The 15,414-nt window shown below is 40.2% G+C and overlaps 4 protein-coding genes across 4 annotated transcripts; 1 reads left to right on the top strand and 3 right to left on the bottom strand.

Annotated features, from left to right (window-relative positions):
* The first annotated feature begins 7,174 nt into the window (after nt 1–7,174).
* On the top strand, nt 7,175–8,115 carry LOC119551522 (general odorant-binding protein 56a). Its single transcript, XM_037860909.1, has 2 exons — nt 7,175–7,332; nt 7,644–8,115. Exons 1-2 carry the CDS (start codon nt 7,273–7,275, stop codon nt 8,001–8,003), a joined length of 420 nt encoding a protein of 139 aa, XP_037716837.1. The 5' UTR covers nt 7,175–7,272; the 3' UTR covers nt 8,004–8,115.
* Nucleotides 8,116–8,722: 607 nt separating this feature from the next.
* LOC119551266 (general odorant-binding protein 56a) lies at nt 8,723–9,209 on the bottom strand. Its single transcript, XM_037860526.1, has 2 exons — nt 9,150–9,209; nt 8,723–9,076 (listed from the first exon to the last, which is right to left on the bottom strand). The coding sequence occupies exons 1-2, from the start codon at nt 9,207–9,209 to the stop codon at nt 8,723–8,725; spliced, it is 414 nt and encodes a 137-aa protein (XP_037716454.1).
* Nucleotides 9,210–9,919: 710 nt separating this feature from the next.
* LOC119550458 lies at nt 9,920–10,920 on the bottom strand. The gene is made up of 2 exons (XM_037859143.1): nt 10,852–10,920; nt 9,920–10,706 (listed from the first exon to the last, which is right to left on the bottom strand). Exons 1-2 carry the CDS (start codon nt 10,918–10,920, stop codon nt 10,068–10,070), a joined length of 708 nt encoding a protein of 235 aa, XP_037715071.1. The 3' UTR covers nt 9,920–10,067.
* Nucleotides 10,921–13,353: 2,433 nt separating this feature from the next.
* On the bottom strand, nt 13,354–14,046 carry LOC119551617 (general odorant-binding protein 56d). Its single transcript, XM_037861030.1, has 2 exons — nt 13,887–14,046; nt 13,354–13,826 (listed from the first exon to the last, which is right to left on the bottom strand). The coding sequence occupies exons 1-2, from the start codon at nt 13,932–13,934 to the stop codon at nt 13,479–13,481; spliced, it is 396 nt and encodes a 131-aa protein (XP_037716958.1). The 5' UTR covers nt 13,935–14,046; the 3' UTR covers nt 13,354–13,478.
* Nucleotides 14,047–15,414: the final 1,368 nt, after the last annotated feature.

Below are 15,414 nucleotides of genomic sequence, written 5' to 3'. Positions count from 1 at the left end.
TCACCTCAAAACGCTTTTAAACCTCAAAAGCCGCTGTTTTCCAATACCAGTGTACCCATGGTATCTGTGTGTTTTGTTGCGTGTCGGCAATGTGTGTGTGTTTTGGTGTGTGTGTGTGTGGCAGTGGGGGAAGGGGAGAGTGGGGGTGGAGGTCCTGGAGCCTCACACACGCACTTGGCATTTAAGGTCGGACTGGTCGGTGGCTCTAATTTATAGCAGCCAAGTGGATGCCGAAGACCAGAAGACATACAAGTGCCATAAATTCTGGCAAAGGAACACATTATTTATACTGTCAACCGGTCCATATTTCGGATGGGAAGTACGAAATACGAAATACTCCAGCCTAACCATAAATAAGTGCATTGCCTTTGCCGTGCTGCGAAATAAGTCTTCATTAGCGGTTAAAAGGCTGACTGGTTGACCCACAAAGGACTTCTCAGGGCTGCGAAATCGGTTCTTCACTCTCAACTCGACATTTTCCATTCACATTGAGCTGTCGCCCAGCCGCAGAAAACGCCCGCCGCATTAAAGCCGGAAATGCCCAAACAACAACAAGAAGGAAAATGCTTAAAGTTCAAATTAAGCACAACAGCTGGCGAAAAATTGAATTGAAAGCAGAAGCAGGAGCAGAGTGGCAGCAAAGGCAACAAAGAGTCGCTGCTCCCGGTCACCCAGCCCCGAAAAAAACCCCCAAAACCCCACGAACCCCAGCCCTCGAACCCAAAACTCAACTCAACCCAAGGCATTTTCACGACAACGCAGGGAAAAACAGTGAAGGGAAAACCTGAAAGGAAAAACCGAAGCACGCTTTTAGGCGATGGAAACGCGATGTTAGCAATAACTTCGGGCCATCAGCTGGTTAAGAAAGAGCCCCAAAGAGAGTAAATAATTCTAAAACTGAGAGTTCAGAGAAACAATAAATTGAGGTTTTCCCAGCACACTAGCGCCACTTTTCCTCGTGGCGTTCAATTCTCGTACTACGACACGCATGCGTCGCAATATTGAGTGAAATTCGGAAAAATCGGAGAGCGAAATCTGAGGTTTGGTTAGTGCTTCGAACAAAGCTCAAGGGTTTGGATGTCAATTGTAGAACATTTTGATTGTTCTGCCCCATCGAAAGCCATCAATTTTAAGGCTTTGCCAAATTTTACTGTTTCGATAGGTAGTATAGCTAAAAATAAGTGCTGATTAGGAATTGGAGTTGTTTTATCTCTACTTATAAAAGCTGTCAGTCAACGATCAACCGATCCTAACCGATAAAGTACTAAAATGTTTTTAAAATAACTATGTTTTATTCTGGTTTTAACATGACCATGTTCCTTTTAAACAAAAAACAAAATAATATTTCTTCGCTCTTCGAAACATTCAATAAATAGTATCTTATATCTCTGAGTGGCAAAGAGATTAAGTTATCAATAAAAGATTAAGATACTTTGATACTTTGTAATTTCTATTGTACATTCCGTAACACAGCCATCTCAATAAGTATTAGTTACATTTCAGTTCCGTCTTAGCAATCATTTTAAGGGATTTTACCTCTCGACACCTGAATGGTTTTCCATGGAGACACTGCGTTATAATGCCTCTTGTTGGCTCTTGTATACAATTTCCTGGCTTTATTTATTCAGCATTCTTGATTGTTTTTTGCCTTTCCTGCTTCATTTCCTGTGCTTCACATTCACAATGATGCAAAGTGGCTGCCCCCAAAGCTCTGGCATTATCCCGAAGTGTGTAATTACGTATGCTGCTGGGCGTATGCTGCCACGCCCCCCGCCCCCTACCCTTCGCATAGTTTCAGTCTAGTTGCAGTGCATAAATTATGTTAGGCCAAAGTGCAAGCAAAGTTATGTAGACGGACTGGGTTTGTTGGAAAGATTAACGCCTTCGTTTTGTTTTTAATGCGGCACGGCACTCACATCGGATGCACTGCCACCATTTCCACACCCACTCGCCCACATGCTGATGCTTATGCCACTAAGCCGTCTGCGAGGAGCAGGAAAAACAAACTGCAACGGAAGCTGCACTTCCTCGTCGAGCTTTTCCCCCCCACTTTTCCACCGACTCTGTCACTTTTGGGCGACTGTTTCATGACGGCCACTTCAGTGCCAACTACAGCGACAATAATACCACCAAAGCCCCAAGGCACTGAGAAAAATAAGATATTAAATCTAATTACAAACAGAACAAAAGTATAACTGATTAGCTTAGATTTTAAATTGGATAGTTTTTAAATTGATAGTAAGACAAAAATATTTTTTTATTATTTAACTCTAATTTTTAAAGTAGACAACTTATAATAATTTTGACGTTCTCATCTGAGTTGAAAATGTTCTTAAAAAAAGAACAACGTATTTTAAGTTGAAAATGTTCTCAATGTGCCCGAACCATACTAAATTGGCTATACTTACATTGTTCATCTCAACAACTGAGTCTCAACATAAACTCAATTTAACTTTTCTGTTCTCACCATTTTTTTCTGGTGTTGAGAACTTTCAAGCAAATACATATGTGCTTACGCGGTTCTTAAGAACGAATGTTCTCAATTCAAGAACAATGTACTTGATTATTTCTCCCTGTGCAGCTTAAAAAACATTTTCAAAAATGCCCTTACAAAATAAAAAAGGCTTTTATTCTTTGCCAATTACAATATTAAATACATAAAAAGAATTAGAAAAATAAAAAATATGTTTTTAAATATTTTTTTATATACAATTCTTTACTTCAACACTGACTTACATTGATTTTCTTGGTAGAACTTATTTCTCCCAGTGCCATAAGCACTGGATAAGGTGCGAAAACGAGTCGGGTGTGTGTGTCTCTTAATGATAATGATGACAGTCTGTCGCTGGCTGCACTGCACTTGCTCTTTATGCTGACGCTGTAGGACTCTCGGCGCGCTAGTTAAAGTTTTAATTTGGCATATTATAGTGGCTGAAGTGGCACAGCAGGCGCTCGTTAAATATGCCCACAGATCACATGGAATTAGAGCCACAAAAACACAGTAAAAGAGGGACCTTCTCGCCAGGGAGACAGAAACAGCGACTTATGGCATTGAACTTAGCCAAAGGAAAGGGTCCTTGGGAGCTGAGGTTCTTGGCCACAAGTGGGTGTATCGACATGCTCGAGTGGCTCAAAATGAATAGTTGAAGTGGCGCTAAAGCTGCAGTAATGCAACTGGCTGCAGATGGCATTTTATAGGGATGATTCTGACTAACTAATTGCGGAACCACAGAATTCCGGATTATGGCTTGCCCTTTAGGAATTTGTGAGAGCAGATGGAAGACATTATTACAAAATGTGTAAATAATATGCCAGAGGCTTTGAATACCAGTCTTATTTACCTGAAACAACATACAATTATATAAAGTTACAAGGTATTCTTTAATTAAAAATCTTTTAAGCTCTAAAAATCGTTATAAATGCAATGCCATTATACTCCTCTATTACCTTTGCTCTTTATTATCTCTGTTTTACCAATATTTGTGCTTGCTAATCTTATTGCGACTTTTTGAACCTAATTAGATAAAGAATTAAAAAGATGACATTCCAAATATTAAAGTAAGCTCGAACTTTACCCTCAACAATTGATAAGATATAGAAAACATTTTTAATTACAATTCAGATTAGTTTTATTTTGTTTTTTTTCGTAACAACTCAAGCAATTTAAATTGGGATTCCCTTTTAAAAACGTCTTACTCATTCCGGTAGTTAATGTAAATTGAATTTTATTGCTACAGCAATAAAGGTAGATAAACAACATTAGTGCGATGCAAAGTTCCCCGGTAGCTCTAGACAGAGATTTGGCCAAAATCAAACTCAAAGTCCAGACCGGCTATTAATGTTGCTGCGGCTTTCGAGCATTTCAATCCGGCCAGTCACTTGCTTTAAGCCATTTAGCAAATTATTCGCAACGTGCCTCAACCCTTGAATACAAAACGATTGAAAAGGGAAGGGCGGGGCTGTAGACGAGAACAGACAGCCATCGAAGGCAAATGGAAATTTTTTGGCAAAGCATTTTCAATTCAATCAAACGCCCCCACATACACACACACACACAGTCCACACATGCTGGCATTTAAATAAAAATAAACAAGGCAGAGGAATACTTTGAAACACTTTTAAGCATCATTACATTAGCAAATTTCCCCGATTCCGGGGGATAGGGTGATTTCGATTGAGACGATGGATCCAGGACTTCGATAAAAGGACTTGCCATGTGTGTGTGCTGATGGAGGGGGGCGTGGCAAAGGCAATAACAAAGCACACATTGCACACCAACGCGAAGTTCGCTCACTTCCGTTTCCGCTTTTCGGCATTTTCTAATTTCCATTCGCCCCCAGAGTCGTGGGAAATGTAATTATGGCCATGTAGGGAACCCGCAGAGCGCCGAATCCACTGACGTGAGCTGTTGGCCAGCTTTTGGTTTCGTGTAATTGTCGTTATAATAAATAACTTCAACTGTCCGACACTTGACACTTGACATCAACTGCAGCGGAAGCGGCAACAGGAGCGGCAAAAAGAAAATCCCCAGCCCTGCATTTCGTTCATGGAAAGGGGTAGTGCATGCAAAGTGCCAGAAAAACATTTGCCATTGCCGCATATTTCAAATGCGGACACATGTAAAAATGCTGAAGCGCTGATAAGGACATTAACATTTGGCCAAGCACATAGACATGCGGAAAAGCAGTCAGGGGGGTGGGGGGTTGTGTTGGGGTGAAAAGTTGGGGAAAGCTTCCTTCCGCATATGCGAAACATCAGAAAAAAAGGCGGAAAACCTTCACCTCGTCGCTTTTGACACGCAAATTTATAACGGCAACGGTGCAAACAAAAACTTGCTGTGGCCAAAACATACAAAATCCTCCAACCTCCAGCACTTACCAACAAAAATAGAAAGGGAGAACAAATTTTGAACGCATACAAATGCAATTTAAATTTACTTATTTAGAACTCCTGGGAATTCCAAATTATTTGCCTTTTCACGCAAATTTAGCGACCATTTTTCTCACAGAAATAAAACTCAGACAGGTGGGCCTTCGTCAGGCTGGAGTTTTCATAGTTGGGGGCGATTTTACGGAACCCCCTCTCCAGCTGACATGTGTACACGGACTGATTCTGGGGCGCAACTTTTTCCAACTCGATTTCTTTTCTTTTTTGCATGGGGGCGATTAGAAAATGGTCTAACCCACACCACCGAAGAAAGTAACCCAAAAGTCTCTGACAAATGCTCTTTGGCCAGCATGTTGTTGCTTCTGTGGTGATTAATGACGTCGAAAGCTGAGCAGGATCTGCTCGGCGGGGATGCCATGGCAGCTTAATTTAAAATGAAAATTGTACTTAATTTCTAGCTGAAGGGGCGGCTTTGGGGAGGGGGAGTTTGCAGACTGATTATGCTCTTCATGGTTTTGCTTTGTGCTCTATAGGGAGGGCCATCCCTATGTCAGCCCTTGTTCATTAGAAGTAAGCTAGCACAAATATTACGTTTTAGCTTGGTAAATGATTCCGGAAAATGCTTACAAAAAATACAGGAGTTCTGAAAAATTAATTCTGTTTCAAAGGGCACTTGCGTTGAATTTAAATTCTGTATGGATTTGTTATATCTTTTTGCTTTAATCTGTTAAAACATTTCTTCAATTAGGTTATATATTATTAGATAAAACAACTACATGGCCAATGGTACTTCACACTATTCCCTTTGCTCACATTTCCAGAAAGTAAATCCTTAAATGTCTAAAAGAATGCCACCTGTAAGCATTTGTAGAATGCTTTCATCAAACACTCTCTATCAAAATCATTATTATTATAAAGTTTTCAGATTAAATTCCCTGGTTTTTCCTTAGACCCAACCAAAACTCTTTGCATGTGTAACGCCGGAGTTTATCACCCAAGTCGACTGTCCCCACCACAAGCAAATTGAATTAAGATTACCACACAAGGATTTCAAAGCATTTGCGGAGAAGTCAAACAAGCTTTAGTTTATTATTATTATTGCGTCAGAGCGAAAAGTTTCAGCCACTCAGTGGTCAGGGGGTGGGATGTTGGGTGGCTGGATGATTGGGTGGCTGCGTGTGGGTTGGAAAATTTTCAATCGCAATCTTATGGTTTATTTCTTTTGCGCCAAAGCTACTTTATTTTGACAGCAGACAAACAAATGTCAGAATTGAAATTAAAAGGAAGGCGGCGACAGGCAGCAGTAGCAGCAGCAGCAGTCAGTGGAAAACTTGTGAAAAACACGCCCGACTCAAAGACGTAGATGAAGGTTTTTCCAAGGGAGTGGGGCAGTCTCGTTTCGCCACAGTACGCAGTCCCAATCAGAAACTCCGGATCCCGGCCACGACTTTGGATCCGACTACGACTCCGGCTCGATTCCATCACCACCCACACGCACTGCCTGCTGGCTGGGCTGACTTTCCTGCATTCCCGTGTTTTTTTTTTGTACATTTCACACAGCGTGAAATTTTCTAAATGTCATTTTGCTGTCATCTCGTGGATAATAAGATTACAACTACGCTGAAATAATAGGATTCAAATGAAAAAACTTTGCCGTCGTCGTCGTCGTCGTCTGTCTCCTTGCGCTTCTCAACTTTCAATACGCGCCACACCTCTTCGCCCAGATCCTAAGATATATATCTGAATCAGAATCCGACTGTGGGGCATTGTCGGATGGTTCTTCTTGGCCTGAGCTTGGGATCTGCCACCTGGAATGGGGCTGGTGGCATCAGCAGTGGAAAGTTTTTGATAGAGTGCCGCGATAATGAGTGAGCAGCCGCAACTCCAACTCCCCAAACTCGAAGTCCGTCTGCGATTGTACGTGTAACTCGAGCGACCTACGATCTCGAGACCACTCGAGGCGTCCCTGTCTGTACCACGTCTGCGTTCTATTTGTATAATTGATTCGATTCCCCCGGCCGGCGAAGGAGAAGGCGGTTTAATGAACCATGCTTTCATAGCGACCATAACTTTGGATTGTCTACCTGGCCGCAGGCCACAAATAGACGAAAGTACTCGCCTAGATGCAAAAAAAAAAAATCAAATAGTAAAATAAAAAACCTGAGCTAGGCCAAGGGAAATGGGAGAGACACAAAATACAAAACAAAACCTAAAACCAAAACAAAAATCAAAACCATCAGCTGGGCTTAGATGGATCATTGCCCGGGGACGTAAAGAGAAACCGGCTTTTATTGACCGCGAATGCGGGTATAAAAGCCGCGATCACATCCCAAGCCGGCATCAGAACTTCCCCAAACGTTCTAGCAAGTCATAGCAATTCTCAACATGAACTCCTACTTTGTGATCGCTTTGAGTGCTTTGTTTGTGGCTCTGGCTGTTGCCTCGGTGAGTTTGGTTCTAGGTTAAGAAAGTTAAGATCACTCATGAATATCAATTAACATTTTAAATTTAAGATCAATTCACAAGTCCGAAAAATTCTAAAACTAACTAGAATCCTATGATTTGGTGATTTAATCTTATTATTATTTCGAAAATAGAATTTTGAGGACACGACTTCATGATATTTATAAGAAAAGTACTATACATATACATATACATATATTTATATTTGTTTCATAAACATTCGAAAATAAATGTCCTTTTTGCTATTGAGATCATTATATATAATACATTTTCCTATATATTTTTCATTCCAGCCCATCGAACTGACCGAGGATCAGAAGGCCTTGGCCAAGCAGCATGGCGAGCAGTGCTCCGCTGAACTGAATCTGACCGAGGAGGAGAAGGCCAAGGTCAAGGCCAAGGACTTCGAGAACCCCACCGAGAACATCAAGTGCTTCGCCAACTGCTTCTTCGAGAAGGTCGGAACCCTGAAGGACGGTGAGCTGCAGGAGTCCGTTGTTCTGGAGAAGCTGGGTTCTTTCATTGGCGAGGAGAAGACCAAGGAAGCCCTGGAGAAATGCAGGTCCATCAAGGGCGAAAACAAGTGCGAAACCGCCGTGAAGTTGCACAAGTGCTTCGAGTCCTTCAAGCACGCCCCCGAGGTTAAGGCTTAAGGATGTTCGGGACCTAAAGTTTGGCAAATTGTGATTCATTTATAAAACAACAGTGAAAAATAGTTTAAAACATTTGTATGCAAAACTGGAATATATGCTTTGTCAAAGGAAATCTGTTTGTTTGAATGTTCTTAAATGGGTTGTAATACAGTATCTGAGTAAGGATTGCTCTTTAATATTCAATGCTTTAAAATGGGTTAAGTATAAACCTTTTTACTGGAATGTTCTTTAATACAATTAAAAATCGGTTTTAAATCATATTAATTCAGCATAAAAATAATTTGAAATATCGAAATTAAAAAAAATGACAAATTCTTGGAGTGAGAAGCAGAATTAACCAATTATAAAATTGCTAAACTAATTACTTTTTCCTTGAACTTTTTTGTGTTAATTCAACAGATTCTACTTTTGGGCTTATTGTTGCATTCTATTTATGTTTAATTTTTTGTGATTTGTGAACCTGCTTTGAAAAAGTAATTCAGTCTGCATCAGTAGGGTGGGGTTCACAATTTTCCGCAGCTTAATTGGGGATTTCAGGCCCTGTTTCGCGTAAACCGCTTATAATCCATATTCATGTGTGTGCCAGGTCATTCGTCGTTTTCAATTTGCATAATTAAATGCATGAGACCCCCCAACCGGACAATTAACCGTCGAGTGCGTTGAACACTTCAAAATAACTTTATTGTTTTAAACAGGCTGCTGATTGGTGGGGACACCCTTTAAGCACCAATACCCTTGACCACACACTTTTCATAGTTATAGACAAGGTCGCATGAGGTGGACGATGTGGGGGCTGCACAACTTGTAAGCACAGTCTTCAGTTTGTCAACCGGCAGGCTGCTGAAACGGAGCTGGGAAAACTTCACGATCTTATCGGTGTTGGGCTTTCCATCACCTCCAAGGAGACCCAGTTTCTTGTAGACGCAGCTATGATAGCACTTAACCGACTCCGAGGGATTAGCCACCTCCTTATCAGTGGTCAGCAAATTGGCATCATTGGCTGCAATATTGAGCTCCTTAATGCAAGCCTGCTGCATTTGCTTGAAGGCTGCCAAATCAGAAGAAGACTGACCCTATAACAGGGTTATACATAACAAATAAAAATTATATTATATTACGAAAAAATAATATTTGTTTGTAACTCACCGCTGCCAGTTCGCTTAGAGCGCAAACAAGGAATACCACCACCAAGTAGTTAAAGTTCATCTTTACAAAGCTATCTTCACAATACAACTGAATTCTGTTTGATACAACATGGCTTAAATACTCGTAACATTTCTAAATTTCAGAATATGTTGTGCTAATTAAGTGATTATTATTATTAAAATTCAATTATTTATATTATTTCGTTTTTGAACAATTTAATTAAATAATTTGCTAAGCCAATTGGTCGTTTTCACATTTTCGACAGCTGTCTTTCGGCTCAGCGAGCTCTAATTTTGTAGTTATTTACTTTGTTTTGTTGTGCGTGGCCTATTTAAAATTGTTTATAGTTATGATTTAAGTTTATTTGGAAATATGCCGGTTTACTTTCGATCCGAGGAGATTGATAACCAGCTTTTGTTGGCCAAAAATATGGATACAGCTTTTGATATCGTTAAGTCTCAGAAAAATAAATATGGTTATCCTTGCAATACCATGTGCTCTATTATTTCTGTAGAATATTAAAGTTTTTAGGTACTGTTTAAGTTAAAATAATTTTTGGAATACTTGAGAATTATTTGTATACATTTTGAATGCATTCCAAATTCTTTACATAACCTACTTTTATTTTAATTAGCCCTCATCCCAAAACTATGCTCTGGAAATTTTGTATTTACGTAGAAAATAGTTTGAGCCCAAAATTGGGCTTTAATGGAAATAGTAAAGAATTCAAAAAAACGTGAAAGCTACACTACCAACTTAAGATAAGTTAATTTTAAAAATGCTAACATGCAGACAATTTATTTATATTTTTAAGAAGCCAGAATTTAGAATTACTTTTGTATAAAGTCATGGTTTAGTAAAGTAGTTTTTGATTTAGCAGACACCGATAAGAAATGAGGCCGAAGGATACAAGGTTATCTATTCCGATTTGGTTGTGGTCACTGATTCGCCCGAGTGCTGGATACCGTCGATAAAGTCGCTGCCATCTGGACCGAATCCCTCGCTCTCCGCCTCCGTCCGCTCGAGTATCTCGCGGATACGCTGCTCGGCCTCGAGGGTTTTCAGGTGATTGTAGCACAGGTGCAACTTGTAGGCCGCCTCGCAGCGGGTTTTGCCCTGCAGATCGCTGCACTCCCTGATCTCGGCCTTCTCGTGCTGAATGATCGTTTGCACCTGGTTCTTGAAGGCCTCCTCCAGCAGGACATTGTACCGATCCAGATCCAGGGTCTCGTACAGGCAGCTCACGAAGCACTGAAGCGGCTCATTGTGCTTGAGATCGAGATAGGGCATTTGGGAGTTGCCATTGAAGTCCAGATCGCCCAGGTTGTTGACATCGCCCATGGACTGAACTGGCGTCGGAGCCACATCATTCTCGTTATTGTAGTCACTGTTGACCAGGCTCATGTGAAATAGCTTCAGCTGCGACATCGAGATCTCTGTCTTTCGCATACAGGACCTCAGCATATCCTGGCTGAGCTTGGTCTCTGTTCCGTTTGGGGGATCTGGAACCAGCGTTCGGGTCATGGACAAGTTCAGCGAGACGGTCAGCGATCGGGCCTGCAAATAGATTATTTTAGCAGTCTGAAATTTCTAAATTTCTGGCCTTTGTTATCTCATTTTATAAGTTCGTTTTGATTGGAATTGTAATGTCTATTACTTAGTAACCTAACAGATTAAACAGATTAACTTAAGGCAACATTACCCATGCTACTGGCAGAAGATCACTGAGAGTCAGGCAAAGCAAAGACAGCAAATTGGCGCGAAAATACATCTAAATACAATGTTGCACTTGTTGAACTTTAGAACAGGTTTGAACTATAAAGCCCGTCGTGGCTTAACAGACTGCTTTTATAGAGTCTACTTTAGAGAGCCCATCTGATCTAAAATTGCTATTTAATTGTTGTCCAAATCGATCGCAAATCCATTTAATGCCTGACTAGCTGGTCAGACATTAGGTTAGCATTTTTAAAAATGTAGCAAATAATGTGCCATGCCTCAGTGCATTGCCAAAATCATTTTCGGGTGGGAATTCAAATTAGCATCGACCAAAAGCCCTCATCTGGGATATATAATGTGCCCGTTTAATGGCTTCTATAATTACGCAAAAAATGGTTTCACAAAAAATGGCAGGCTCAATTTGTTAGATGAATCTGCAAAACATTTAAGTGACGTTCCATAAAAGTGTCTAAAAACTGGCGAGGCAATTACTATATATACTCTCATTCTGTTTTGTTCCCATTTGTCAGTTATTTCAATTAAAATAATCATAGTAATTATTGACTAATTTATTTTGGCGAGTAATGGGAGTTTTTTTATAAAATACTTTTGAAAAAATGTAAAAAAGATTCTTTCTATCTTAGATCTAATTCGATTACAGATATGGTAATGTAGCAAAATAGAGCTGGCCAAAACGAATGATTGCTATTGAAGTTGCGGGGAAAGTAATAAAAGGCGCATTACCCTCGTTTAAAAAACTATCAGCATTCTGCTCTGTATTGACCATTAACCGTAATCATGGTGTTTCTATCTTTTATACGCCAAATACTTTGCCAGCTCTATTGCGAACCAATTCAATCACATTAGTTTCAACCACACCGACTGGTTTACTTCAACTCCAACTTTCTTTGGCTCTCTCTAATAGACGGACTTAATAACAGTCTTGTGCTGATAATCAGGAATACAACCGCAACATACCCAGCCACATCACATATTGGTCTTTAAGATCAAAGAAACTGCACATGGACAGACAAAAAGCGAGGGACATCGAAGCATGAAACAAGACAGTGGCAGCCACCCTGCAGCGAAGTTTTTATAAAATTAAATTACATTAATGTGAGAACCGCAGGCTAGAGAACCCCCCCTTGAACCAAAGCATTAGGAATCAACCCCACCCAACCCCAGCGATTTCCTCAGCCCTTGGTCCTTGGCCATTGAAAGCCAACTAACGGTAGCAAGACAAGTCAAACAAGAGGGCCAAGACAAAGGCTGATGTCGAGCATCAATGTGCTACCATCTCACGCGTGTTGGTTCCTTTGACAGGCCGCCATGGCTGTCTACTTAAATGCATTAGCTTGGGGGGTGGAACCCTGAAACCCGTCGATTGGGCTGCCTTTTTAATAGACATTAGTAAACGCATCAGTGATTGTTTGTTGGCCAAGCTCTTGTGCAGACAACTGCAACTGAAACGGATGCTAAATGGAAGTGACATGACAGCCAGACCGTCCCCAGGAAGTGACAAAATGAATTATGGACGCCAAGCCAAGTCCGCCACCATGGCTGCGATCCAAAGTCCCCAAAGCCAAAGCCAAAAGGCAAAGCAATTGTGCCTTATGTGCCTTCACCTGGCCCCAAAGTTGAACCGGTAAATGCAATTGCGACACGTGCTCAATGAATGTTTAATGATTTGTTAATTGGATTTGGGCTTTTAAAAACACGGTTCCATGTGTCCAATTCATTTGCTCGGCCCGCACGCATCCACCAAACCCAGTATCCAGGATCCAGGGTTCGGTACACAGGATCCCGGTCTTTGTGCGAATAAGTTTGCCGTCGCTCATCAATATTTATGCCAGACATGAGCGGGCAAATACCTCTGGGATCGGTGCTCTGGCCAAGGACTTAAGCCCCTGACGACGGTCTGACAGTGGTCCTTAATGATGGCCCACTGTTATGCAAATGGGTGCGTGGCCAGGACCACCACACAAATGGGTCATACAGTGGAGCTTCCATTGACAAGTCGAATATGCATAAGTAATTATGTATAAGAATTTTGGTCTTAATTTCTTTGGATATACAAAAAGAGGCATGGGCTGTGGGGGGCTGTCAAAGTTGGCAATGTAATTTTGGTTGAAAGTTCTCTTGAAGGCTCAAAGACCTTAGGATGGTACGGTTTAGGAAGTTCTGACAATTGTCGACTTGCATACTCGTAGAATATGCTCGGCGTTTTTTAATCAAATTATTGTGCTTTAAAGTTAGTTAAATTTACATTTATATCAGTGGCGGATCCACAATTTGGTTGTAGAAATCCAACGTTTGGAATATAATACATACTACATATACTTTTTAACCGTGGATCCGTGCAAGATTTAAGTAATCTTCAAGATATATTCTATAATTAATATTTTTTGATAATGATACTTCGAAGCAAAAATGAATTTTAAATTTAGAAAACCAATTATACTATTACCAAATACTACATTTTAACACATTTTTTGGAACATTTTATTTAAGGAGCTCACGATCTATTCTTGGTATTCTCAAACGTAGTTAAAACAAAATAAGTAACAGGTCACAGACAGATTATCACACATATTAAATTCGCAAGATTTCCACTTAGATGTGGGCGCGGTTCTTGTAGTAGCACTGGAATAGCTGGAAGGCGGTGTCGCATTTATCAGCTCCCTTGGTGGCATCACACTTGGCCTGAACGGCCTTCACGTTATCCTCGCCGACCAGCGGTCCCAACTTGGTCAAAACGACAGCGGGCTGGACCTCTCCGTCGATCAGGAAACCGGTCTTCTCCAGGAAACAGTTGGCGAAGCACTTGATTTTGGGATCGCTTTCGTCGAAGTTACCATTTCGCAGGGCAATCGCCTGATCCTTGGTGATTCCCTCCTGCTGGGCGCAAAGGGCTCCATTGGCATGGGCCACGGCCTTCTGCTCATCAGATAGCTGAAGTTCCTATGAGATACATACATAGTATAAATATATAAGACCCACCGACTTATGGTCCTAACTTACGGCAAAAGAAATGGCCAGAATGGCGGACAGGACAATCAGAAATTTCATGGTGCCGGTTGAGATGTTATTGGGAACCCTTTGGTATCGGAACTGTTTGTTTTATTCTGCTAGCATCTGGCTTTTATACGATTTTTGATGCAGCTTCGCTAGAGTTTTGTTTTGATTATCGCGTTTTGTTTTCGCTTTACTCCGCTGATCACACTGTATAAGCAATTAAGTATACACACGGCTATATATCGGTTAGTTTATTTAAATCGCCGTTTTAATGGTTCTCGTTGTTTTGTTTTTTTTATTTCGGTCCAACCCCCTTCGATCTCGTTGATAACCCGACTCTGACTCACTTTTTTGTGCCATTTCGGCTTAAAGTTCATCCGACACTCAACTCAGCAAATGAAGCAAGTTCGTTGCGGTTCCCATTGTAGTTATAATTGGCCTTAATGCCCCAGACTCGAGCTCATTACATGGCTAAAATAATTGGATTTCCATAATGTAAGTGCTAATTGTAATTTCAGATTTTCCACCGATTATAAAAATGTTGTACTTCCCAAGGGTCAGAGTGGTCAGCGAAGCGTCAACGTCAACAAATTTGATTTAACAATACCCGTAGCTCTCAAAACCTTAAACTTGAAATGGTATTTTACGTAGGTTTTTATTAAGGTGTTAAAAAAAGTGCTGGCAAGGCATGAGTTGGCAGTTTTAAGGAAACTATAAGTATATATAAACTAGATTGCCTTTATTAAGAACATACATAAATTAACCAAGTTTGAGTTTTAAGGCTAATAATAAATGAAAGGATGTATCTTTAATATTCATCAGCCCATTATTGATAAGTAATACAATTAACATATTTATTTGTCATCATTCATTACTTAGAAGTGCAGGTCAAGCATGAGTGGGCAACTATCATTGTGCAATATTTTTAGTAATATATTCAATCGGCCGTAAATCAGCTAAGGGTTACAATTGAGTTTTGTATAGCCTATGGGTTTTATATTTATAAATAGATAGGACGAGTGTCATCTATTAGAAATATAAATCATCATATTAAAAGTCTAATAATTAAAAAGGTGATGTGTTAATCTAAAGACAAATTACTATACTCAATACTGCTAAAAATTATTACTTAGTCATGTAAGTAATTTCTTGAAGATAATTTAGTTTTCAGGCCCTTATTTGATCAAAGCTAAAAATAAATCTGAAATTACATCGCATGAATTAATTGCTGCCAGATGATCGTACTGAATTATCAGACCGGTTTTAAGTTGGTGAGATTTTTTCATTGTTTTGTTTGTTTTGGGCAAAGTTTGAAGTCAAGTGCCGGTATCAAAGTCTAAAAATGCAAACGAGTCTCAAAATCTCAAGTCCATGCGGTGAAACGAACTGGTTTGCTGATTAATTTGTAGCCCAGATATGTCTGGCTGATTAATAATTAAAGTGACATTCAGATGAAATGGAGATATATGTACATTTATGCATGAGTTTTAAGCGGAACCGTTTAAGGGGCCTAACTGCCCTAATTATTAAATTA

This window comes from Drosophila subpulchrella, chromosome 2R (genome assembly GCF_014743375.2).
Source record: "Drosophila subpulchrella strain 33 F10 #4 breed RU33 chromosome 2R, RU_Dsub_v1.1 Primary Assembly, whole genome shotgun sequence".
Lineage (NCBI taxonomy): Eukaryota > Metazoa > Arthropoda > Insecta > Diptera > Drosophilidae > Drosophila > Drosophila subpulchrella.
The sequence above is the reverse complement of the archived record's forward strand: the minus strand, read 5'-3'. Positions and strand labels throughout refer to the sequence as shown.